Source organism: Mobula hypostoma, chromosome X1, assembly GCF_963921235.1.
Source record: "Mobula hypostoma chromosome X1, sMobHyp1.1, whole genome shotgun sequence".
NCBI lineage: Eukaryota > Metazoa > Chordata > Chondrichthyes > Myliobatiformes > Myliobatidae > Mobula > Mobula hypostoma.
This window is the reverse complement of record NC_086128.1, coordinates 42,503,246-42,528,242: the sequence shown is the minus strand read 5'-3', so window position 1 is coordinate 42,528,242 and position 24,997 is coordinate 42,503,246. Positions and strand designations below refer to the sequence as shown.

General features: G+C 41.8%; 2 protein-coding genes across 12 annotated transcripts in view; both read left to right on the top strand.

Annotated features, from left to right (window-relative positions):
• The window catches only part of hdac5 (histone deacetylase 5), a 330,728-nt gene that overhangs the window by 170,547 nt on the left and 135,184 nt on the right, over positions 1-24,997 (top strand). The gene's annotated exons all lie outside the window — the stretch shown is intronic.
• Positions 12,656-16,049, top strand: LOC134340309 (uncharacterized). The gene is made up of 2 exons (XM_063037387.1): positions 12,656-12,675; positions 14,513-16,049. Exon 2 carries the CDS (start codon positions 14,789-14,791, stop codon positions 15,551-15,553), a length of 765 nt encoding a protein of 254 aa, XP_062893457.1. The 5' UTR covers positions 12,656-12,675; positions 14,513-14,788; the 3' UTR covers positions 15,554-16,049.

Sequence of the window (24,997 nt, the reverse complement as noted above, 5' to 3'; positions counted from 1 at the left end):
AAAATTGCAGCAATTATCAAATAAGAGAAATGAGCCTTTAGTCAAGGAGAAGTACGAGGGGTGATTGATAAGTTTGTGGCTTAAGGTAGAAGGAGTCAATTTTAGACAACTTAGCACATTTATTTTTCAACATAGTGCCCCCCCCCCCCCGCATGTACACACTTAGTCCAACAGTCTTGGAGCATACGGATCCCTTCTTTGTAGAAGTAGTGCACAGCAGGAGTGATTGATAAGTTCGTGGCTTAAGGTAGAAGGAGATGAGTAATTAACTTCAAACTTTCAGCATTATTACTCAAATATTTGAACTGCACATGCATGAAATGAGAGAGTCTTGGACTCCAGCTGATCCACAGCATGGGTGATTGATAAGTTCGTGGCCTCGGAAGGAGATGAGTTATACAGCAACACACATCAAAGTTGCTGGTGAACGCAGCAGGCCAGGCAGCATCTCCAGGAAGAGGTACAGTCGACGTTCCAGGCCGAGACCATTCGTCAGGACTAACTGAAGGAAGAGCTAGTAAGAGATTTGAAAGTGCCCTTTGTAACTACCCAATACTAAATTAGGGAGTTTTTCACAGTGTTACTAAATAGTATGCAGCCTTGGCCATATATATAACTTTATTAAATAGTAAAGCAGTAAACAGTAATTTGTTATTCTAAAATGTGATATATTTTCTGTTTATGTAAATAAGTGAAACTACAGAACAGATTATAAAGTCAATTGAATATTTTAATAGAATAAACTAATTTGAATAGAAATTATGCAAAAATGTTTCATGATTTGCATGGGCATAATTCTGTGAGATACGTGGATTTAGCATCTGAAATGCAAGCATTTCAGGTTTTTATTTTAATTTCAATATTAGTGTCAAATATATTAAGGTATATTAATAGTAGTCAAATACTTGAGCATCTATCAACATTTTTCTCTCTGTTCTTTGCCAGTTTTCTTGCTCTCCTCTTTCCAAAGATGTTGACACTATCTCTGAGAGCAGATGTGAAAAAGATTCAAGAACCTAATCAAAATTACCATTCATATGTGTAAAAAGTTGATCAGTTGTACAGAGCATACCAGCCAGGTTCAGTCCTATCCTTAAGCTATTGATATAAAAGTTCTTTTGAGTAGGTACACTTGATGACAATTGAGATCATGTATGTTGGATAATTTTTTCCCTTCCACCTGTTATAACATACTACTATACCATAAAATACATGTTTTCATCTAACACAGTATTTAGCTGATGATGAGATTCTCCCTGTTTGCCTCTATTCTTACTATATTGTCAAAATCTTTCAAAGGCTGCTGTGAAAATAATCAATTACAATTATTCTTGATATTTTTGCATGCACTATGTTTTGAAAGGTGTCAAAAATATTTTTATGAAATTGTTTTAGAAAGCTGTTTTCAGAAAGTTTGGTTGTACTGAAAATATGTAGTTGAGATATCTACTTGGAGAAAAAGTGTTTTTGTGAAGCTTATACATAAAATTTAAAAAGTGATTTCAAAAACTTGTTTCCTTATTTTCATTCAAGTTGAATTTTTTCCCTCTGTTCCCTCTTAATCACTTTATCCAGGCGAACAATTACAAAGACATTAATTGAAATGTAATATGCACAAAGTGTGCAGTCACTCAGGATGCACTTTGTATATTTGCAGGTTTGCTCTTTCATCACTTATTTAATGATTAATTTTTGTACATAATGTTAAAGGAGGAAAAAACATAATTTATCCGTTGTAGCAGGGAAAGAGGCAAAAGAAGCTTAAGATGCAACGAGGGTGAGCGAAGGGGGATGTCTCTGACGGGGTAAAACTGGGGTGACCCTATAGATAAACATAAACAAGATATAAATATTCTCTAAAAATGAATTTCCTCGGTTTCTCTTTTGTATCTTTAGTATCTCCAAATTAAGGGCATGAGGTAAATAACCACAAGTTCTTGCAACATAGAAAGAAGCCCCTCCCTTCATCAATCCTATTCTAACACTTGGAAAGAGTTGTCCAGTTAGCCCCATACCACCGCAATTTACCCCAAAGTAGTAATTTTCAATTAAATATCTTTATCAATTTTCTATGGAACCTGTATCCAATGATCTTTCACATGGTGGGTTATAGAACTGGACAGCCTGCACTCTTTTTTAAAAAAAAAAGGTTCCCAATTTCCTTCTAACCCTTGCACCAGTTATAAATCTATGGCCTCAAGCTATCAATGCTTGATCCCCAAAGCCTTTCAAATATCTCTATCTTTTCGAAAATCCTATTTTGAATATCTCTGTTAGGTCATTCTTTTGTGTTCTATATTCCCTTCTGAAAATAATGTTAGCCTTTTCAATATATCTACAAACTGAAAACATTCCCTATGTCATGTTAAACCAATTCAGTTGTTGTGTATTCTTAGTGTCTGTTACTTTCCTGCTCCCTATTTACTGTATTAAATTTTGTAATGCCCACAGACTTCAAAATTGCACTTTCACACTCAAATCCTAGTCAACAGTGCCTCTGTTACTGACTGCTTGAAGGATCCCAGCATATGCTGAGATTAAAAAAAACTATTCAATTCTGCTCTCGGCTTTCTGACAGTAACCAATTACTAAAGGATACAGGTGCTTCATAACATGGTGGTTCAGCTATGGCAAGATTCGAACTTTAATTTTTGCCTCAAAGGAAGTTCTCTCCATGCACGTAGATAAAAGTGTCAGGACTTAAAAAAAATAATTAAAGTACGTAGGTTGCAGCATACATACTCTGTAAACATTTTAATTAACTCCAGGTAGATTTGAAAATTGGTGAAGAGGTCGACGGAATTCCTTGGGGCTCCTCGTAAATGAAATGTAGTGTCATACTAAAGTTGCATTATATGCAGTGAGGTCTAATACAACTCCAGGGAGACTTCTACCCCTTCTCCTGCTGCTGTTTCTTTCCAATGGTCTGGATTGATTCTGAACTGCAATGTAACTTTGACATCATTGTAAGTGAGAACTATTTCTTGCAGTGCTTAAATTTGAATTAAATTACCTAACTTCACCCCTATTACCTGAATTGTCTCCGATAAGTTTATACTTAGCCTTGATTCTTCTGGAATCATGCATTAGTGAGATTTCATTCATGGATAGAAAAGATTAAGACCTCTATATTACCAGATAGCTAGAACTTCCGGGGCGCCTAGGAGCGACTCGAGTAGCAGCAGTACTCTCAACAGATACGATTAAATATTCTCGTTTCAGCCTGATGCAGCTAAAAAGTACAACTGCTTCCAAGGTCAATGCAGTCAACAAAGATGTCTTAATGTATTTAAATGAACTATTGCTGCTTAAAACTGACGGAATTAACTCTGACTGTGGACGGAAGCGTCTATGGAAGAAGCATGGCTGCAGATTGGGTTTACAAGTGCATTTAAGGAAACGGGGTTTTAAACTCCCTATACCGACTATCTCGCTGGCAAATGTGCAGTCTCTGGTGAATAAAATTGATGATCTCAGAGCTAGGGTGCTGAATCAGAGGGACATGAGGACTGCGTGTGTCCTTTGTTTCACGGAATCCTGGTTAACCCCTTCCATACTGGATGCAGCGATTCAGATTGACAGGTTTGCAAAACACCATCAGGATAGATCTATAGAGTCTCTCAAAGGCAGAGGTGAAGGAGTATGTCTCATGATCAACTCTTCTTGGTGCACAAATATATCAGTGCTGTCCCAGTGCTGGAATATCTAACAGTAAAGTGCCGTCCTTTTTACCTGCCACGGGAGTTCTCCAGGGTCATTTTGGTAATAGTATACATTCCACCTCAGGCTAATGTCAGTCAGGCTTTAGATGATCTGAGCAATGGGATCAACATACCCAAAACAGCGCATCCTAACACCTTCGCCATTGTTTTGGGAGATTTTAACTAGGCCAGTCTGAAATAAATCACTAAGCAATTACCATCAACAGATCACTTGCAATACCAGAAGAAACAACACACTGGACCGTTGCTACACCACCATCAAGAATGCCTACCGTGCTATTGCACGCCCTCATTTTGGGAAGTCTGATCACCTGGCTGTACTTCTACTCCCTGAGTATAGGCAGAGACTGAAGACTGCAGCACCAGTAGTGAGGACCAAGAAGGTATGGACAAGGGAAGCACAGGAACACCTACAGGACTGCTTTGAATTGGTGGACTGGACTGCATTCAAGGATTCATCTTCAAACCTGGATGAGTATGCTGCAATTGTTACCACCTTCATTAAAACCTATGTGGATGAGTGTCTGCCTACAAAGACTTGCTGCACATTCCCAAACCAAAAGCCATGGATGAACCAGGAGGTACGTCATCTTCTGAAGGCTAGATTTGTGGCATTCAAGTCTGGTGATCCAGGACTGTACCAGAAAGCCAGGTATAATCTGTGGAGGGCTATTTCAAGGGTGAAGAGACAATTTTGAACAAGGTTGGAGGTGACATCGGATGTACGACAACTCTGGCAGGGCTTGCAAGACATTACTTTCAACAAAGCGAAACCCAATAACATGAATGTCAGTGATGCTTAACTACCAGATGAACTCGATGGCTTCTATGCACGCTTTGAAAGGGAAAATACAACTACAGCTATGAAAATCCCTGCTGCACTTGATGACCCTGTGATCTCTGTCTCAGAGGCCGATGTTAGGCTGTCTTTAAAGAGAGGGAACCCTCGCAAGGTGGAAGGTCCCGATGGAGTATCTGTTAAGGCTCTGAAAACCTGTGCCAACCAACTGGCAAGGGTCTTCAAGGGCATTTTCAAGCTCTCACTGATACGGGCAGAAGTTCCCATTTGCTTCAAAAAGGGAACAATTATACCAGTGCCTAAGAGGAGGGGTCCCCAACCTTTTTTGCATTGCGGACCGGTTTAATATTGACAACATTCTTGCGGGCCGGGGGGGGAGGGGTTGGCAGTGGGGTAGGGTTGCCAACGGACAAGCGTAGCAGTCAAGTACATTGTGTTTACCCCGAGAAAGACTAGAATGACCATGAAGCCTTTTGCGGGCACCAGTCTGCATGCGTGTACGTGCCATTTTTTTCCGTTTTTAACGATTCTGTTCGGGGGTGGGGGGGGTAGGTGTTAATCACGACTGGAATATAGGTGTTAAGTGGCTAATACACTCAATTTCCTTTCTAAAAGAGTTTATCTAACGAATTTAATATTAAACACACCGCATATTTTCCTTGCATGAATATAGTGATAAGTCAATTATCAGGGGAGGACAGGGGAGCTTGAAGTAAGTGTTGAACGAACTTCCAGTAGAAGTGGCAGAGGAAGGTTCGATATTATCATTTAAAGAAAAATTGGATAGGTATATAGACAGGAAAGGAATGGAGGGTTATGGGCTGAGTGCAGATCGGTGGGACTAGGTGAGAGTAGCGTTCAGCACAGACTAGAAGGGCAGAGATGACCCGTTTCCGTGCTATAATTGTTATATGGTTATAAAAGTCAATAGCATCATAACATTTTAAGTAACATCTGGATATTAAACACACAGCACATATTTTCCCCGTATGAACATATAAAATTATTGCAACACACCAATATCGCTGAATCAGTGGGAGCCCTGGGCTTGTTTCTCTGCAACAAGACGGTCCCATCGAGGGGTGACGGGAGACAGTGATACTCAAAGGGGGTTCCTTATGTCCAGTATATTCCGCAATTTAGTTTTTGTTGCATTCATTGCAGAGATGTGTTGGAAATGGAAGCAACGCTTCCAGTACTTTCATGGTGATCTCAGGATATTTAGCCTTGACCTTGATCCAGAATGCCGGCAGAGATGTTATGTCAAACATACTTTTCAGCCCGCCGTCATTTGCAAGCTCGAGGAGTTGATCTCCTTCCCGCACTGACATGGATGACGCATGCGTAATGACCACGCGTGCGTTCAAGTTCCAACAGTGGGCGTGACAGGGAATGAGGAAAGGTGCAGCTGACTCATAGCGTTTCCTCGCAGCCTGGTAGCGCGTGCTTTGCGGCCCGGTGGTTGGGGACCGCTGCCTAAGAGGAATAACGTGAGCTGCCTTAATGGCTATTGCCAGTAGCACTCACATCTACAATGATGAAATGCTTTGAGAGGTTGGTCATGACTAGACTGAACTCCTGCCTCAGCAAGGACCTGGACCCATTGCAATTTGCCTATTGCCACAATAGGTCAACGGCAGATGCAATTTCTATGGCTTTAGACCACTTGGACAACACAGACACCGACGTCAGGATGCTGTTCATTGACTGTAGCTTAGCATTTAATACCATCACTCCCACAATCCTGATTGACAAATTGCCGAACCTGGGCCTCTGTACCTCCCTCTGTAATTGGATCCTTGACTTCCTAAAAGGAAGACGACAATCGACTCCTTGCTGACAATCAACACTTGTGCACCTCAGGGGTGTGTGCTTAGCCCACTGCTCTACTCTATATACCCATGACTGTGTAGCTAGGCATAGCTCAAATACCATCTATAAATTTGCTGACAATACAACCATTGTTGGTAGAATCTCAGGTGGTGACGAGAGGGCGTACAGGAGTGAGATATGCCAACTCGGGGAGTGGTGTCGCAGCAACAACCTGGCACTCAACATCAGTAAGACAAAAGAGCTGATTGTGGACTTCAGAAAGGGTAAGACAAAGGAACACATACCAATCTTCATAGAGGGATTAGAAGTGGAGAGAGTGAGCAGCTTCAAGTTCTTGGATGTCAAGATCTCTGAGGATCTTAACCTGGTCCCAACATATTGTTGCAGTTATAACGAAGGCAAGACAGCGGCTATGCTTTATTAGGAGTTTGAAGAGATTTGGTATGTCAACAAATACACTCAAAAACTTCTATAGATGTACTGTGGGGGGAATTCTGACAAGCTGTATCTCTGTCTGGTATGGAGGGGCTACTGCACAGGACTGAAAGAAGCTGCAGAGGGTTGTAAATCTAGTCAGCTCCATCTTGGGTACAAGCCTACAAAGTACCCAGGACATCTTCAAGGAGTGGTGTCTCAGAAAGGCAGCGTCCATTATTAAGGACTTTCAGCACCCAGGACATGCCTTTTTCTCACTGTTACCATCAGGTAGGAGGTACAGAAGCCTGAAGGCACACACCCAGTGATTCAGGAGCACAATTTTAATCTATTCAATATATGTATACTGTGTAAAGTATACTGAATAAGATTTATTTATTATTATTTTTTCTTCTCTATTATGTATTGCATTGAACTGCTGCTACTAAATCAACTAATTCTACGTCACATCGCGGGCGGTGATAATAAACCTGATTCTGATTCACTGTTAACCCTTCTGTTTTGCATTTGTAAACTTTTTTTTTACTTCAATCCTGTATTGAATCCTAGACCTCTATCAGCTTTTTACTCCAGTTAAAAATTGGAAAGGACGAAACCATGATTTTCAGATTCCAATACAACCTTCATACTAATGAATCTGTGACTCCATGTACTTCCACCTCACACATGATCACTGACTGAAGTTTGTGCAAGTCAAATTTAACCCTGCTCTGTTTTATTCCTGGGTTGCAATATTGTAGAACAGCACAGCATGGAATTAAGTTCAAATACTGTTTTAAATCTTGACCATCCCTTATGATCCCAAGTTTGTCACCCCATCTAATGTAGTCTATGTCAGGTTGCTGTTTATTATAGCTCAGTGTTTAAATGCCATCAGCCCTTCAGTATTGATGATCAGGGATAACATCTCCTAACTGAAAATCAAGACACATGTACCTCAAGGATACATGCTTAGCCCATTGTTCTACTCTTTCCCCTGTCATGATTTTGTGGCTTAGCACAGCTCAAACACCAATTATTCACAGATGGCATCACTGTTGTGGGTAAAATCTCAAATGGAGGAGGTAATTAGGAGGTATACAGGTGTGAGATAAATTGGCTGGCGGAGTGGTGTTGCAACAATAATCTTGCACACAACATCAACGAGACCAAGGAAGGCGAAGTTGGGAGAACACATGCTAGCCTTCATTGAGAGGTAAGCTTTGGGAAGAGTGAACACATCTCTGTGCCCAATACATTATTGCAATCAAGAAGAAGGTGCTCTAGTTGCTCTACTTCGTTAGGAGTTTGAGGAGATTCAGTATGCCACCAAAGACTCTTGCAATTTTCTGCAAATGTACGGTGGTGAACATTCTGACTGGTTGCGTCACCACCTGGTATGGAGGCTCTGATGCACAGGACTACAAGAGGCTGCAGAGGATTGTAGACACAGCCAGCTTCAGCACAGACATAACTCTCCCACTGCTGAGGACATACATCTTCAGGAGGGGATGCTTCATTAAAGTGGCATCCATCATTAAGGACCCTCACCATCTAGGAAATGCCCCCTTCTCACTACTACTGTCAGGTAGGAGCTACAGGGTCCTCAATGATTCAGGAAGAGCTTCTTCCCCTCCATTAGATTTCTAAATAGTACATGAATACTGCCTTATTATTCCCTTTTTTGCATTAATTTTTGTAATTTATTGCAATGTTGTCTTTGCATTGTACTGTTGCTGTAAAGAAACAAATTTCATGTCATGTGAGATGAATATCTGATTCTAATGCTGAAACATGGGTGCCACCACATTCACCCCGCATTGTATTTCATCTCCTGCATCCTTGCCCATTCACTTAAGCTGTCTTTATTTCCCTAAAATTTAGGGCCGAAATTGGGCCTATCCTTACAGTTCATACTATGTCTCAGCTTTCTATCATTACACAGTGATTACATAATGGATATAGTTTGTTGACATGGTATGAAGAATTTGTGCCACATTTGTCAGTTAATCTAGTTAGAACTAATTGCTTGTAAACCACTGACAGTTGAACATAAATTATGTCTGCAGTTGTAGCACTTTCTTTCCAAAGAATTAGCAGCATGGCATGGTTAAGTACCAAATGAAATTTAAACAACTCTCATTATCCTCGTGTCATATTAATTTGCATATGCAGGAGGTGGTGTGGGGAAGGGAACTATTTGTACTATCACATCTGTCAGTTTTCATTCCAGGTAATTTGCACTAGCTCAGCAGTTTGGAATACCATAACAGCATGCTCGTTTTTAATGTTGAATCCTTGCAACAAAATGGAGTTTATTTTTTCTGACCAATGTTGAAGAAAGATATAGAAAATCCTTCAATATATTTTGGGCTCTTGGATTATACAGTGCCTTTGCTTGATCCTCCTTGGATTGAATGAATATTATACTTGTGAATTCAAGACTACACTTTATGGACTTGGAAATAGAATACAACTTCTTCTTTATTATCAGTTCAAGATCCTAATAGCACAGAAGGAATGCAATCACCATATGGACTGCAGCTTTCCAAATACACTTTCACAATTATCACCTCTCAATTGATGAATGTTTGTTGTAATGCCCTTGTCCTTGGCTGAATTATTTTTTAAGAATGACATTAACTTCTCAGTAGATTTATTGGTCAAGTTCAAGTACATTTATTATCAAAGAATGTATAAATTATACAACCTTGAGTTTTGTTTGCTCACAGGTAGCTACAAAGCAAGAAACCTGAAAGACACCAATTTAAAGAAAAAATGAGAATAAAAGACCAACACTTGATGCACAAGAGAAAGAAAAAAATACAAATCATGCAAACAACTGAAGTGAACAACAGCATTCTGAACCCCGGAGTAGGCCCAAAGCCTCATTTATCAGCCCATCATATTAGCGGACATGGAGCACAGCAGCCGGGGCAGCCTTCATAGCCTCAGCACCACGGAGAGGGGAGTGACCATCGCAGAGCGCGCGAGAAATCTGTTCTCATCCCGACTGAGACACTGTCTTTCAGTCTACCTGGCTGGTGTTTAAATTGACCCAGCAATGGAACAGCGAACGGCTCTGCACCCTGGAGAGATGAGTGAAGATTACGGAGAGCGGGTGAAATTAGCTCTGGCCTCCGATCTGGGCAGGTGTTTAAATTGTCTAAACAGCACATTGTACCCTCGCAGTAGGACCCAGGCACTGGTGCAGCGAAAGGCTCCAGGCCTAGACCATGCTGCCGAGCAACTCGTTCCAGGCCCAGATTTCGTCACCCAGCCCGAAGCCACTCTCAAGCTCTTCAAATCAGCTCGGCACCCAGAGCGATCCAATCTCACATCCGGGCCAGTGGTATGAGCATAGAAGTCGAATCTCCTCTGCTTGGGCCATGACTTCTCCTTATGGCGCCCAGAGCTATCCGACCTCACTCCCGGACCAGCTGAATGGGCATCGGAACTCTTACCTACATCGATTCATCCCCCAAGCTCGCCTTGCCTTCACTGTTTGCAGCGATAATTTAACACAACTCAGAAAAGGTCCTTTCGGTGATGTAGTGAGGTTTTTATTTGGATTTCTTAGCTTTTTGACTACCAGGAAGCTGTTGCACATGTTCGGTAGCGCCATCTTAACCACAATTGAATGAAAAAGCTAAAACAGAAATTTTTGGAATTAGGATATACAATGAAAATGCTGGAAACAAGTATCAGGTTAGGCAGTATTATTGCAGAAGAAGATTAAAATTTCAAGTCAATACATTTCATCAAACCTAGGAATATTTGAAATTTATTTTCTATTAAATGTTATGGTTATAAGCAAGCAATGAACATTTGTAATATTTTTCAGTTTAAGAATCCAGAAGACAGATTTGCATTCAGTTTTGTGCACTGAACTTAAGTTTGAGCTGGATTTGTCTCAGGTTCTTAACTGAATTTTCCATTGCATTTCGCTGCTGACCTTCTACTCACTCTCTTTGACTGATCTATGTGTTTTCAGACCATTGAATTGGAATGAGGTCACACAATTCTTTTCAAAATCTCCGTATAGCAAAGTAAATTATGATAGATTTTGTAATCTTAAAATATAATTTCCAAACAGATCAATATTCAAATAGTGTCCACAATATTCTATTGAAATTGAATAACTTGGCCACTCACGTACATTCATATTACATCATAACTTCAGACCTAACATGGTTATGACAGAATAATTGGGGCATTTTATGCAGTAACCTAGTGTTTCACCATAAATGAACTTTATAACTTTATATGTTATTGATAAAAATATTAATTTTTCGTCATATAAGGACATAGAAATCTACAGAACATTACAGGCCCTTCGGCCCACAATGTTGTGCTGACCATGTAACCTACTCTAGAAACTGCCTAGAATTTCCCTAGTGCATAGCCCTCTATTTTTCTAAGCTCCATGTACCTATCTAAGAGGCTCTTAAAAGACCCTATTGTATCCACTTCCACCACCGTCTCCAGCAGTGCATTTCATGCACCCACCACTCTCTGTGTGAATAACTTACCCCTAACATCCCCTTGATACCTATTTCCACGCACCTTAAAACTATGCCCCCTTGTGTTAGCTATTTCAGCCCTGGGAAAAAGCCTATTGCTACCCACACAATCAATGCCCCTTTGTCATCTTATACACCTCCATCAAGTCACCTCTCATCCTCCGTCGCTCCAAGGAGAAAAGGCCAAGTTCATTCAACCTATTCTCTCAAGGTACGCCCTCCAATCCAGGCAACGTCCTTGTAAATCTCCTTTGCGCTCTCTCTGTTTGTCACAAGAACCAAAGACAACATTCTATCACATCATGTACAAAGTTTGTATTTGAGTAAGGTCAATGAAGTTCTTACATTTGATTTGTCACCCTTTCTGAAAATCAGTGCACAAGTACTTAATTCCAATGAAAAAAATCTTGAGTCAAAGAAGCCATCAAAGACTAAACTTGCTTGCAGATCTCTAAATGGAAAGTATTTGGACGTGTGGTCCAATTTACATTCATGTTATTTATCTAAGGTATCTTCCTCTTTTAATCCTGCATCTGTATGTTTTCCCCATGCAGTACAAAAGACACCTGCTTGTTAGGCATCACAAGCAAATATCGCCTGATTCAAAGTAATCAATGAACATGCAGCATGCTCTGAATTTCAACTTGAGCCTGACATTTTTTCTCCGAGCCAGTCTTTAACGATTTTCTGATTAGCCTAATCTGAAGTTGGCTTTAATCCACAATTAACAAGCAGTTTTCCATAATCTCTCGGCTGCTCTAATAGTAATTTTTGTTATTCTTAAATACACATGAAATTTCCAACCTCTTGGAGAGGTTTTTTTTCTAATATGTGGAAGTAGCTTGCTTGTACTCTTACCTTCAGTTTAATGTTCTGAAAAGCCATTGTCATGATAATTTTTCATTTGCACCAGATTTTAATGATCTGCCAAGATTACTGAATTCTGGAATGGTTCAGATGGAATGGAAAATTGCAAATGTCACTCCACTCTTTAAGAAGAGAGGGAGGCAGAAGAAAGGAAATTATGCACCAGTTAGCCGGTCTTCAGTGGTTGGGAAGATGTTGGAGTCCATTATTAAAGGTGAACTTTCTGGGTACTTGGAGACACACGATGAAGTAGGCCAAAGTTAGCTTGGTTTCCTTAAGGGGAAATCTTGCCTGACAAATTTGTTGGAATTCTTTGAGGAAATAACAAGCAGGATAGACAAAGGAGAGTCAATGGATGTAGTGTGCTTGGATTTTCAGAAGGCCTTTGACAAGGTGTCACACATGAGGCAAAATACTCACATGGATAGAAAATCAGCTGGATTGGCAGGAGGCAAAGACTGGGAATGAAGGGGGCCTGTTCTGGTTGGCTGCGGGTGATTAGTGGTGTTCTGCAGAGGTCAGTATTGGGCTTCTTTTCACATTATAGTTCAATGATTTAGATGACTGAATTGATGATGGCTTTGTGGTCAAGTTTGCAGACGATACAAAGGTAGGTAAAGGGGCAGGTAGTGTTGAGGAAACAGGTCTGCAGAAGGACCTAGATAGATTGAGAGAGTGGGAAAAATGGCAGATGGAATATCATGTACAGAAGTGTATGGTCATGCACTTTGTAGATGGAATAATGGCATGGACTGTTTTCTAAATGGGGAGAAAATTCAAACATCAGAGGTGAAAAGGGACTTGGGAGTCCTCGTGGTGGGTTTCCAAACTTGCAGGTTCAGTCAGTGGTAAGGAAGGTAAATGCAATGTTAGCATTCATTTGGAAGAGGACTAGAATATAAGAGCAAGGATGTGATGCTGAGGCTTTATAAAGCATTGGCCAGACAACACTTGGAGTATTATGAGCAGTTTTGGGCCTCTTATCTAAGAAAAGATGTGCTGTCATTGGAGAGGGCCCGGGGAAGTTCATAAGAATGATTCTGGGAATGAAAGGGTTAATATGTGAGGTGTGTTTGATGGCTCGCAGCCTTTTCTTGCTGGAGTTTAGAAGAATGGGGGGGGGGAATCTCGTTGAAACCTATCGAATATTGAAATGCCTAGATAGAGTGAATGTGGAGAGGATCTCCCCTATAGCGAGTAAGTCAAGAAACGGAGCACATCCTGAGGATAGAGGGACGTCCATTTAGAACAAAGATGAGGAGAAATCTTTTTAGCCAGAAGGTGGTAAACTGTGGAATTCATTGCCTGGAACATTGAGTATATTTAAAGCAAGGGTTGGTAGGTTCTTGATTAGTCCGGGCGTCAAAGATTATGTGGCGAAGGCAGGAGAATAGGGTTGAGAAGGATAATAAATCAGCTATGATGGGTTGTCAGAGCTGTCTCAATGGGCTGAATCGCCTAATACTGCTCCTATGATTTATTGTCTTATCAAGAGCCCATTTTTTTTTCAATTTCTTTGCTGCTTAATAAAGCTGAGCGATCAATTTATCGAACCATGGTTGTTATTGCATACTGGAGGTCAGTTAGACCCTTAAGTTTGTGTCAGTTCTATATAATAGGCCCATTCCCTTGCTTTTTACTATAGTCTTCCAGGTTATTCTATCTCCTGTATCTATCTAAATTGTTCCTAAAGAAACTGATCAATTCTTTTTAATCTCTCTATAAGTGGTGAACTCCTGATCACACCAACATTGATCTTGCATCTCGCTTGGGTCTTTTGCCAGATATGTTAAGTCTATGCCCCATTGTTAGTGAATGGCACATATGCATTGAATGGTTATTTGCGAGAGTAGGTGGAAATCAGAGTAGAGGATTTGAGGCTTGGGTCGAATCCTGAAACCAACAGGGACCAACAACTGTTCCTCCCTTGGAGGGTCAGACACCCTGAGCCAATAGGCTGGTCCTAGACTTACTTCCATCTGGCATAATTTACATATTATTTAATTATTTATGGTTTTATATTGCTATATTTATACTCTATTCTTAGTTGGTGCAACTGTAATGACACCCAATTTCCCTCGGGATCAATAAAGTATGTCTGTCTATCTATCTATCTATCTAGTGGCTAGTGAGTGGGAAGGAAGTTTGGTATATTCTCTGAGATTTGGATGGAAATTGGAGATGTGAATGTCAACGGAGTTTTATACTGTTTGTTGAGGCAACAAATGGCAGACTGAGGAGTTGAGGCAAAGGGGTGGGGTGGTGGGAATCGTGCATGGCTGATTAGAAATTGGTGCGGTGAGGTGAAGATCTGAACAATGAAAAGAACTTATTTACTTTTCCATCCTGTATAGGTAACCTGGTTGATGTCCCCATTAGTGCTACACCAAGACCACTGTTGTCCAATGAGTATCCAGTGACAGGTACTCTGAAGACAATGTGATCCAAGGTTTCCTACTGTGCTCCACAAGGAGTGTTGTGCTAGCGATGACATTATTTGAACTTCCGAGTTGAGCATGGCATGAGTGAGTGCGAGTGAGTGTGGCTCCCGATTTTTATTGAAAATCTACCTGTTTATCTTTGCTGTATGCTCGAGATATCTGAATATTTAACATTGTGAACAACCCGGGATGTTGCTGGACACTGAAATGGCAAATAAAATGTACCTTCAAAGTAAAATTGGGGAAAAAGATAGCGAAGCCTCGAGCAAGAAAGTTGATGTTATAGTAATGGCGCCGTTGCACACTGCTCAACCTGGACCTGTGCTATCCGATGACTTGGAGAGGCCTTGTTTAGTACTTATTACTGACATGACGCAAGCGGTGCATTCTGCCCTAAAACGGGAACTTGAAGATGCTTTGTCACCAGTGAATGCTACCATGGAACAAATTATGTCTTCTTACGAGTCGCACGACGAACGCATTCGTGAGGTTGAAGATGGCCTGAATGATTACAGTGACCGACTGGTGAGCACTGAAGCTACCATTGCAGTGTTGCAGAGCGAAAACGCATTTCTGAAGGGAAAGCTGGATGACCTCGAAAATCAGTCACGGAGATCCAATTTGAGAGTGGTCGGCATTCCTGAAAATTTGGAAGGTTCGGACCCTGTTAAATTTATGACCGAGTTTTTTGACAAAGTGCTGGGGACAAGTTTTTTTTCCCAAGGCCTCTCGTACTTTCGCGTGCTCACCGAGTCGGACGTAAACCATCCGGTGTCCCTGGAGCCAAGCAAACGAGACCAAGAACGTTCCTGGTTCTCTTTCACTTCTTTCAAGATAAGCAATGCATCATCAATAGACGGAAGCAGGAGCTGTATTTCCGCGGACATCACATGTTTTTTCATGAAGGTTTTAGTGCGGAGCTGGGGAAAAAACGAGCAGCTCTCAAGGAGGTGAAATCCCTGCTTTACAGGAAAGGGATCAGGTTCGGCCTCTTGTATCCTGCCCGGCTCTGGGTCATGCATGAAGGTAAAAAGCATTATTTCGATACACCAGAGGCGGCCAAAGAGTTTTACCATTCGCACTGGGGAGAAGAAGAATGAGAAGAGCAATAACTTTTTTTTAAGGTTATTCATGCAGCATTGAAGGGGCCTCCTGCTGAGGCAAACTGTTAATTTTCGCAATCCACTTCTTCATTTTTTCCAGTTTAATTTGTGGAACGCGATCGGGTCGAACTGCTATGCTGCGGAATCTGATTAACAAAAACTTTCAACCAGCTATATGTAAATATTTGGGATTTGTATCTCGGGTGTTTAGTTTCCTAGTTTCTTTTTGTTTTTAATGCTTTGCTTGACCTGTGTTATCTTTAGTCTATATATATTAAAGGTAGAATAAGTGATGTATAAATTTTAAGGAGGGGAGCCACTCTAGATTAGATTGAAAGTTTGGTTGTATGGGGAACGTTTTGGAAGTTTTTTGTTTGGTAATGCCTGCGATCATCCTCAGTTGCGGAGGTAGATCCAGGTTTTGGGGGTTAATTGGGTTTTTTTGTTGTTTGTGTAAAGGGGTGGGGGGAGTGTTTTGGGGGATTACCATGGCAGCTTATTATTTTGTGTGTTATGGATTGGCCAGACTTTCTTTTCATTGTACATTATTGTGTGCAACTTATACCCTTGCACTGTTTTGGATTGTAGGCCCTGTGTGTCTTTTGATATGGTTAACCTGAGTGCAGCTGATGGAGGCCACCCTGTGAGGTTTGTTTCTTGGAATGTAAAGGGGCTCAATGGTCCTGTTAAAAGAGCTAAAGTTTTCTCTCACCTGAAACAATTAAAAGCAGATGTACTATTTCTACAAGAGACACATTTAAGAGTGGAAGACCATAATAGACTTCGTAAAGCATGCATTAGTCAGGTTTTTCATTCCAGATTTAATAGTAGGTCCAGGGGGGTGGGAATATTAATCACCAAAAGAATGCAGTTTACTCCATCTGATGTAATCAGTGACCCTAATGTTCACTTTATTATAGTCTCTGGATCTCTCTTTCAGATACTTGTCATTTTGGTAAATGTTTATGCCCCAATTGGGACGATGTCCACTTTGCAAATAAGGTTTTGTCATTAATACCTAACCTGAATACACACCAGCTAATCTTTTCAGGAGATTTGAACTGTGCTATTGACCCACTGCTTGATAGGTCCAGCTCTAGGGGAACATTTTCTGGTATGGCAAAGGCCTTCTCAATGTTTATGCAACAAAATGGTTATGTGGATCCTTGGAGATTTTTGAATCCATCAGTTAGGCAATTCTCTTTCTTTTCTCATGTTCACCACTCCTATTCCAGGCTAGACAACTCCTTGATACCAATGATTAGACAAATTGAATACACTGCTACAGTTATATCTGATCACTCGCCCGTGAAGCTGAACCTACGTTTTCCTTTAAACATTAGAGAACTGCTTCGGTGGAGGCTTAACCCCCTTTTGCTTTCCATTGAGATATTTTGTAGTTATATATCGGCTAACATTGACACATTCTTCAAAACTAACAAAACTCAGTCGGTATTGTACTCTTTACTTTGGGAAACTTTAAAAGCTTACTTGAGGGGTCAAATAATATCTTATACTTCACATGCTAATAAAGAGTGTAGGAAGAAAATGCAAGTGTTATTGCAATCTATTTTGGACCTGGATAGGCAATATTCTGAGGCACCCACTGCGGCATTATATAAAAACCGGGCTGATTTGCAAGCGATGTTTAATCTTCTATCTACATACCTATCAGAACAATTAATTCTTAAGACACATGGCCTCTGTTATGAATATGGTGACAAGGTGAGCCGGCTTATGGCTCATCAGTTGAAGCGTCAAGCTGCATCACGACTTATTCCCCAGATAAGAGACACACGCCAAAACTTGACAAGCAATCCAAAAAAGATTAATAACATCTTTGCAACTTTTTATTCCTCTCTGTGTACCTCAGAGTTTCCCTCAGATATAACAAATATGGAACATTTTTGGAAATACCAACTCTTGAACCAAAGGAGGTGGAGAATTTAGATCGGGCTCTTGGGCAGGAAGAGATTAATAATGCCATTATGGCTATGCAGAGTGGTAAGTCCCCAGGTCCTGATGGTTATCCGATAGAATTTTATAAGAAATTTAAGGATAAGCTCATACCGGTCCTTGTAGAAGTGTTTCAGGAATCTTTGGAGGACAGTTCCTTACCCCCTACTCTTTCACAGGCATCTATTTCACTTCTTCTTAAAAAGGACAAGGACCCGACTCAATGTGGATCATATTGTACCATCTCACTTTTGAATGTGGATGTGAAAATTTTGGCTAAAGTGCTTGCATGCCATTTAGAACGCCCCCTTCCCAAGATAATTTCAGATGATCAAACAGGTTTTATTAAAAATCACCATTCTTTTTTTAATATCCGTCTACTGACTGATGTGGTTTATTCACCCAGTGATTCTCAAGTCCGGAGGTTGTTAGCTCCTTGGACGTGGAGAAGGCGTTCGATAGAGTGGAGTGGGTATACTTGTTTAGTGTTTTGGAGAAATTTGGATTTGGCAGAATATTTGTAGCCTGGGTTGAGCTATTATATCACTCGCCTATAGCATGTATGCAGACAAATTACTTTCGATCTGATTATTTCCCATTAACACGTGGCACTCGCCAAGACTGCCCATTGTCCCCTCTTTTTGCAATTGCAATTGAGCCTCTTTCTATTGCACTTAAGTCAACTACATTATTTCAAGGTGTTAGGAGAGGGAACATGGAACACTGTATATCCCTTTCTGCTGATGACCTCTTACTTTATGTTAGCGACCTTGTAGGTGGTAATCCTGCTATTGTGTCATTATTAGGTCAATTTGGAGCCTTCTCTGGCTATAAAGTGAACTTTGAAAAAAGCAAATGCTTTCCCATTAATAACTTGGCCCTACAGATCCGACAGGAATCTTTGCCTTTTCCTTTATCTCAAGATGGTTTTGTATACCTAGGAATACACATTACTTGCTCTTTTACATCTCTGTTACATCTCCTACTATCACTTCTTTCAGTTAGTCCTGACGAAGGGTCTCAGCCCAAAACGTCGACTGTACCTCTTCCTATAGATGCTGCCTGGCCTGCTGCGTTCACCAGCAATTTTTATGTGTGTCGCTTGAAATTCCAGCATCTGCAGATTTCCTCATGTGTGAACAAGCTATAACCTTGGGAAAATAAGGTCCCAAGGGTTAATAAGAGCACTCTCCAAAGAGGTCGTGACGTAGGTGGAATGGGCCTTCCTAGCTTTATTCATTATTACTGGGCATCGAACATTCAAAAGGTATTATTTTGGCTCCACCGGCCAGATATAAACTGGTGCCTGCTTGAGACACGGTCTTGCCACTCCTCGTCTCTCCCAGCTTTAGTATATTCTTCCTTACCATTGAAATCCTCTCAATTCACATCTAACCCGGTCGTGCTCTCCACCCTCAAAATTTTTAATCAATTTCGCTGCCACTATTAGTTCACATCAGTTTCAGATTTGGGTCCCATTCATAGAAACCATCTATTTCTTCCCTTCACACTCGAGTCAGATTTTAGACAATGGGGTTTGAATAGTCTTATGTGCATTAAGGATTCGTACACTGATAACATATTTGATAGTTTTGATAACCTGTGCAGTAAATGTGGCCTTCCGCATAATCATTTTTTTAAAATACCTGCAGATTCACCACTTTGTCAAGGAAAAATTTCCCTCTTTTCCTGATCTAACACCTGCTATGTTGTGGGAAAAACTCACTCTTAGCTTTAATAATAAAGGGCTGATCTTTGTACTATACTCTCAGCTGATGTCTTTGGGAGTTCAAGATCTAAACAAGACTAGGTGGGAGGACGACCTTGGTATGGATCTGGCTGAGGAATATTGGGCAAAAGCATTGAATAGGGTTCATTCCTCGTTATCATGTGCTAGACTGGGGCTCATACAATTTAAAGTTTTACACAGGGTACATTTAAGTAAAGCCAGGCTTGCTGACATATATCCTGGGACAGACGCTGGCTGTGACATGTGTTCCTTCTCTCCGGCTGGTTTAGTGCATGCATTTTGGTCTTGATGGCTATTGGGCACTGGTTTTTAAAATTATCAGTGAGGTTTTGGGGGTGACACTGAGACCTTGCCCGCTTATAGCTGTATTTGATGTGGCAGATGATGCTTTGGGTTTAAATGCAAGCCAGTCGGATATCATTGCATTTACATCGCTATTGGCCCGTAGAAGAATCTTGCTGGTTTGGAAATCTGCCACTCCCCCATCTGTTGCTGCTTGGTTAGAGGACGTAATGTTTTTTCTGAAACTAGAAAAGATTAAATTCACTTTGAGGGGGTCTATGAAAAAGTTCTATTCGAAATGGGGACCTTTCTTGTCGTATTTTGGGAGTCTTAAGGAATTGCCTACTAGTTGAGGGCATTTGATTGTACTTGGGAAGTTGCCTCCCTCTTAACACGCTTACAATTTACCTCACAGGGTGGTTGATGCATTGTAAATATGAGTGTATTTTGGATCATCTGACATGTTGTGGATGTGTGTGGGCCTTCGTCTTGAAGTAGTGTGGAGGTATGGCTGTGAAATATCCGTACTTGTATTTGTGAGTTGTTGTAAGTATATTAGCTGCCATGGTATGTTCGGGGAGGGCGGGTGAGGGGAGGTTTGTTTAGGGGTAAGATATAAAAACAAAAATAGAGGAAAATGTAATCCATTATGTATTCTGTATTGTGTCATTCCTTCAATAAAAATATATTTAGCAAACAAAACATTATTCTGGTTGTCTCGAACACAAGTTTCTGAGCCACTGACACCAGACAATCTTATGCCCAGATGTGCTCAAAATTTCCGTTGTGGCAAAACAGGCTTAAAATGGCTGTCAATGCATTTCAGTCTGGTTAGATACAGTCTACCTTTAGTTGCATAACACTGAAAAAGCAGCATGAAGCAATTGAACTTTCAGGCAACAGAGTACAAAAGGCTATTCCAAGTTTAAAGGGATAAAAAAAAATTGAAGAGACTTCTTGTTTATAAATGAGTGCAAAAATTCTATCAAAAATTTCCAAGGCTTCTGTGTTCAGTTATACAAAAACAAAGGAAATTGTAGTTTCTTGAAAGTGTTTTTTAAAAAAAAAGTTGGATAAAAGCATTGGCAAGAGATTCAGTGGTTGAGAGCATAACTTTCGCTATAATTTTAAAGTGCTTGAGCCTACTTGGGGAAAGGCCATCTAAGATTGGGTGTTGTGTAATAATCCAGATTTTATTTGGGAGCTGAAGATAAAGGGTCCCTCAGGAGGCAGTGATCATAATATGATTGAATTTATACTGCAATTTGAGAGGGAAAAATCATAGGTCAGATGTATCAGTATCACAATGGAATAAAGGGAATTACAGAGGCATGAGAGAGAAACTTACCCATGTGGGTTGGAGGGAGATACAGCAGGGATGACAGCAGAGCAGAGGTGGCTGAAGTTTCTGGAAATAGTTCACAAGCCATAGGATAGATATGTCCCACAGAAGTAGTTCTCAAATAGCAGAGGTAGGCAACTTGGCTGACAAGGGAAGCTAAGGACTGCATTAAAGCCAAGGAAAGGGCATATATTGTAGCAAAATTTTTGGATAATTGGGAAGTTTTTAAAATCCAACAAAAGGCAACTAAAAAAGCCATAAGAAGGGAAAAGATGAAATATGAGGGCAAACTAGCCAATAATATAAAGCAGGATACTGAAAGTTTTTTCAGTTATATAAAGAGAAAAAGGGAGGTGAGAGTTGATAGGATCACTGTAAAATGATGCTGGTGAGGTAGTAATGGGGGATTAAGAAATGGTGGATGAACTTAATAAGTACTTTGCATCAGTCTTCACTGTGGAAGACACTAGCAGTATGCCAGAGGTCTGTGAGTATTAGGGAGCAGGAGTAAGTGTTGTTGCTATTACAAAGGAACAAAGTGCTAGGCAAACTGAAAGGTCTTAGGGTGGATAAATCACCTGGACCTGTTGGACCCAGAGTCCTGAGAGAGGTTGCTGAAGAGATAATGGATGCATTGGTCTTGATCTTTAAAGAATCACTTGATTCTGGCATAGCCCCAGAGGACTGGAAAATTGCAAATGTCTCTTCACTCTTTAAGAAGCGAAGAAGACAAAAGAGAGGAAATTTTAGGCCAGTTAGCCTAACCTCAGTGGTTGGGAAAGTGTTGGAGTCAATTATTAAGGATGAGATTTCAGGGTACTTGGAGACTAATGATAAAGTAAGTCAAAGTCAGCATGGTTTTTGTAAAAGGAAATCTTGCCTGACAAATCTGTTAGAATTTGTCGAGGAAGTAACAAGTAGGGTGGACAAAGGAGAGGCAGTGGATGTTCATATGACATGGGAGCAGAATTAGGCCATTCAGCCCATCAAGTTTGCTCTGCCATTCCATCATGGCTGATCCTCGACCCCCTCAACCTCCTACACCTGCCTTCTCACCATATCGTTTGATGCCCTGACCGATCAGGAAACCATCAACTTCCACCATAAATACACCTACGGACTTGGCCTCCGCCACAGTTTGTGGGAGAGCATTCCACAGATTTACTACTCTCTGGCTGAAAAAAAACTCCTCCTTACGTCTGTTCTAAAGGGTCACTCCTCAATTTTGAGGCTGTGCCCTCTAGTTCTGGATACCCCCACCATAGGAAACATCCTCTTCACATCCACCCTATTTAGTCCTGTCAACAATCGGTAGGTTTCAATGAGATCACCACGTGTTCTTCTAAATTCCAGTGAGTACAGGCCAAAAGCTGCCAAATGCTCCTCATGTGTTAACCCCTTCATTCCCAGAATCGTCCTCGTGAACATCCTCTGGACTCTCTCTCCAATGACAACACATTATTTCTGAGATATGGGACCCAAGACTATTACTCCAAGTGGCCTGACTGGTGTCTTATAAAGGCCCAACATTATCTCCTTGCTCTTATATTCTATTCCCTCTGCACCTCTTATGTTGGAACCTTCTCCGCTTTTAGATAATAGTTCACAGTATTGTTCCTTTTCCCAAAATGCATTATCATAATTTCCCAACCCTGTATTCCATCTGCCACTTTTTTTGCCCATTCTTCCAATTATACTTATACTTTATACTTTATTGTCACCAAACAATTGATACTAGAACGTACAATCATCACAGCAATATTTGATTCTGCGCTTCACACTCCCTGGATTACACATCGATAGTAAACATTAAAAATTTAAATTACAAATCATAAATAGAAAAATTAGAAAAATGGAAAGTAAGGTAGTACAAAAAAAACGAAATGCAGGTCAGTTTATTTTGAGGGTACGGCCCAGATCCGCGTCAGGATCCGTTCAGCAGTCTTACCACAGTTGGAAAGAAGCTGTTCCCAAATCTAGCCATACGAGTCTTCAAGCTCCTGAGCCTTCTCCCGGAGGGAAGAGGGACGAAAAGTGTGTTGACTGGGTGGGTCGTGTCCTTGATTATCCTGGCAGCACTGCTCCGACAGCGTGCAGTGTAAAGTGAGTCCAAGGACAGAAGATTGGTTTGTGTGATGTGCTGCGCCGTGTTCACGATCTTTTGCAGCTGCTTCCAGTCTTGGACAGGACAACTTCCGTACCAGGTTGTGATGCACCTTAGAAGAATGTTTTCTATGGTGCATCTATAAAAATTAGTGAAGATTTTAGGGGACAGGCCAAATTTCTTTAGCTTTTTCAGGAAGTAAAGGCGCTGACGGGCCTTCTTGGCAGTGGACTTTGCTTGGTTGGACCAACTCAGGTCATTTTTGATAATGACCCTGAGGAACTTAAAGCTTTTGACCTGGTCCACTTGCGCACCACCGATGTAAATTGGGTCGTGCGGTCCGCTACTCCTTCTGAAGTCAACAACCAATTCCTTCGTCTTGCTGACATTGAGGGATAGGTTATTGTCTTCGCACCATGCCACCAGGTTCTTAATTTCCTCTCTGTACTCAAACTCATCATTACCCAAGATACGGAGTACGGCCTGATGGTCCGATTTTCCGAAGTGAGGTCATGGGACGGAACGGTAGGCATCCTTGACTGCTGTGTAGCAGTGGTCAAGTATATTCGTGCCTCTAGTGGGGCAGGAGACGTGTTGGTATAACTTTGGCAGTGCCTTTCTGAGGTTGGCCTGGTTAAAGTCCCCGGCTGTAATGAGCAAAGTCTCCAGATACCTGGTCTCAAGTTCACTGATGTTGGCATACAGTATGTTCAGAGCACACTCCACGTCCGCCTGGGGGGGATTGTAGACCGCTCTCAGTATGACCGAGATGAGTTCCCGTGGCAGATAGTAGGGACAACACTTCAACGACAGGTGTTCCAGGTCTGGGCTGCAGGAGCTTGTCAGTGCCACTGTGTCCGAGCACCACGCAGTGTTGATCAGTAGGCAGACACCACCTCCCCTTGTCTTGCCGGAAGACGCCGTGTGGTCCATCCGATGGATCGAAAATCCCTCTGGTCGGATGGCACAGTCGGGGGTGGCAGGGGAGAGCCAGGTCTCGGTGAAACAGAATACACAGCAGTTCTGCATCTCCCTGCAGTAGGTGAGTCTCCCTTTAAGATCATCCACCTTGTTCTCTATGGCTTGCACATTAGCTAGTAGGATGGTGGGCACAGGGACCCTGAAGCCCCTCAGCTTCAATCTGACCAGCAGCCCAGCTCGTTTCCCACGCTTCCTCAGTAAATAGTGCATCTTTCCAGGTTTCCATCGATGCAGTGTGTTGTCAGCTCTTTGAGGTTGGTGGACGCATCCCACGGGGATCAATCGGCGGGTCGGGTCGAGTGACGGGGGAGGCTCCACTGCCACTTCCAGCTGCCGGGGGCCCGGGCTGTCGATCGGGTCAGGCCCCGAAGCCGACACTTAATCCCGGAGGGCCGGGCTCCTGGCTGAAACAAGTCCGTAAACTGAGTCACGGTTGCAGAGGCCTCACTTCCGGCGGCTGTGGATGGCCACCAACGGGGCTTTACGGTGGTCGCTCCGGAGAAGCGTCTGGGGCACCTTGAGGTCTCCGTCATCACTTCTGTGTGGTCGTCTGCTCCGGAGAGGTGCTGGTCGGAATGGGCCGTGTCTCCAAGCGCTCTGGCACGGTAGCAGACCGCGGGTCTCCGAGAACGTGGTGGGCCTCGGACCAGGCCTCGTTGGTCGGGTCCAGGTGCGGTTCGAAGTTTAAGAAGCAGTTCTGGCGTGGTGGTCTCCAGCTGGGTCAGTAGCTTCGCCAGGGTGTTGTTGATCTTGCTAGATATAGCAGACTGAAGGTTTAGAAGGGTTTCTCGGATATAGGATAGTGTGGAGGGCAGTTTGCTCGGGAGAGCACACGCAGAGTCGCCAGTTACTGGCACCACCTTATTTCGGTTTGTCTAAG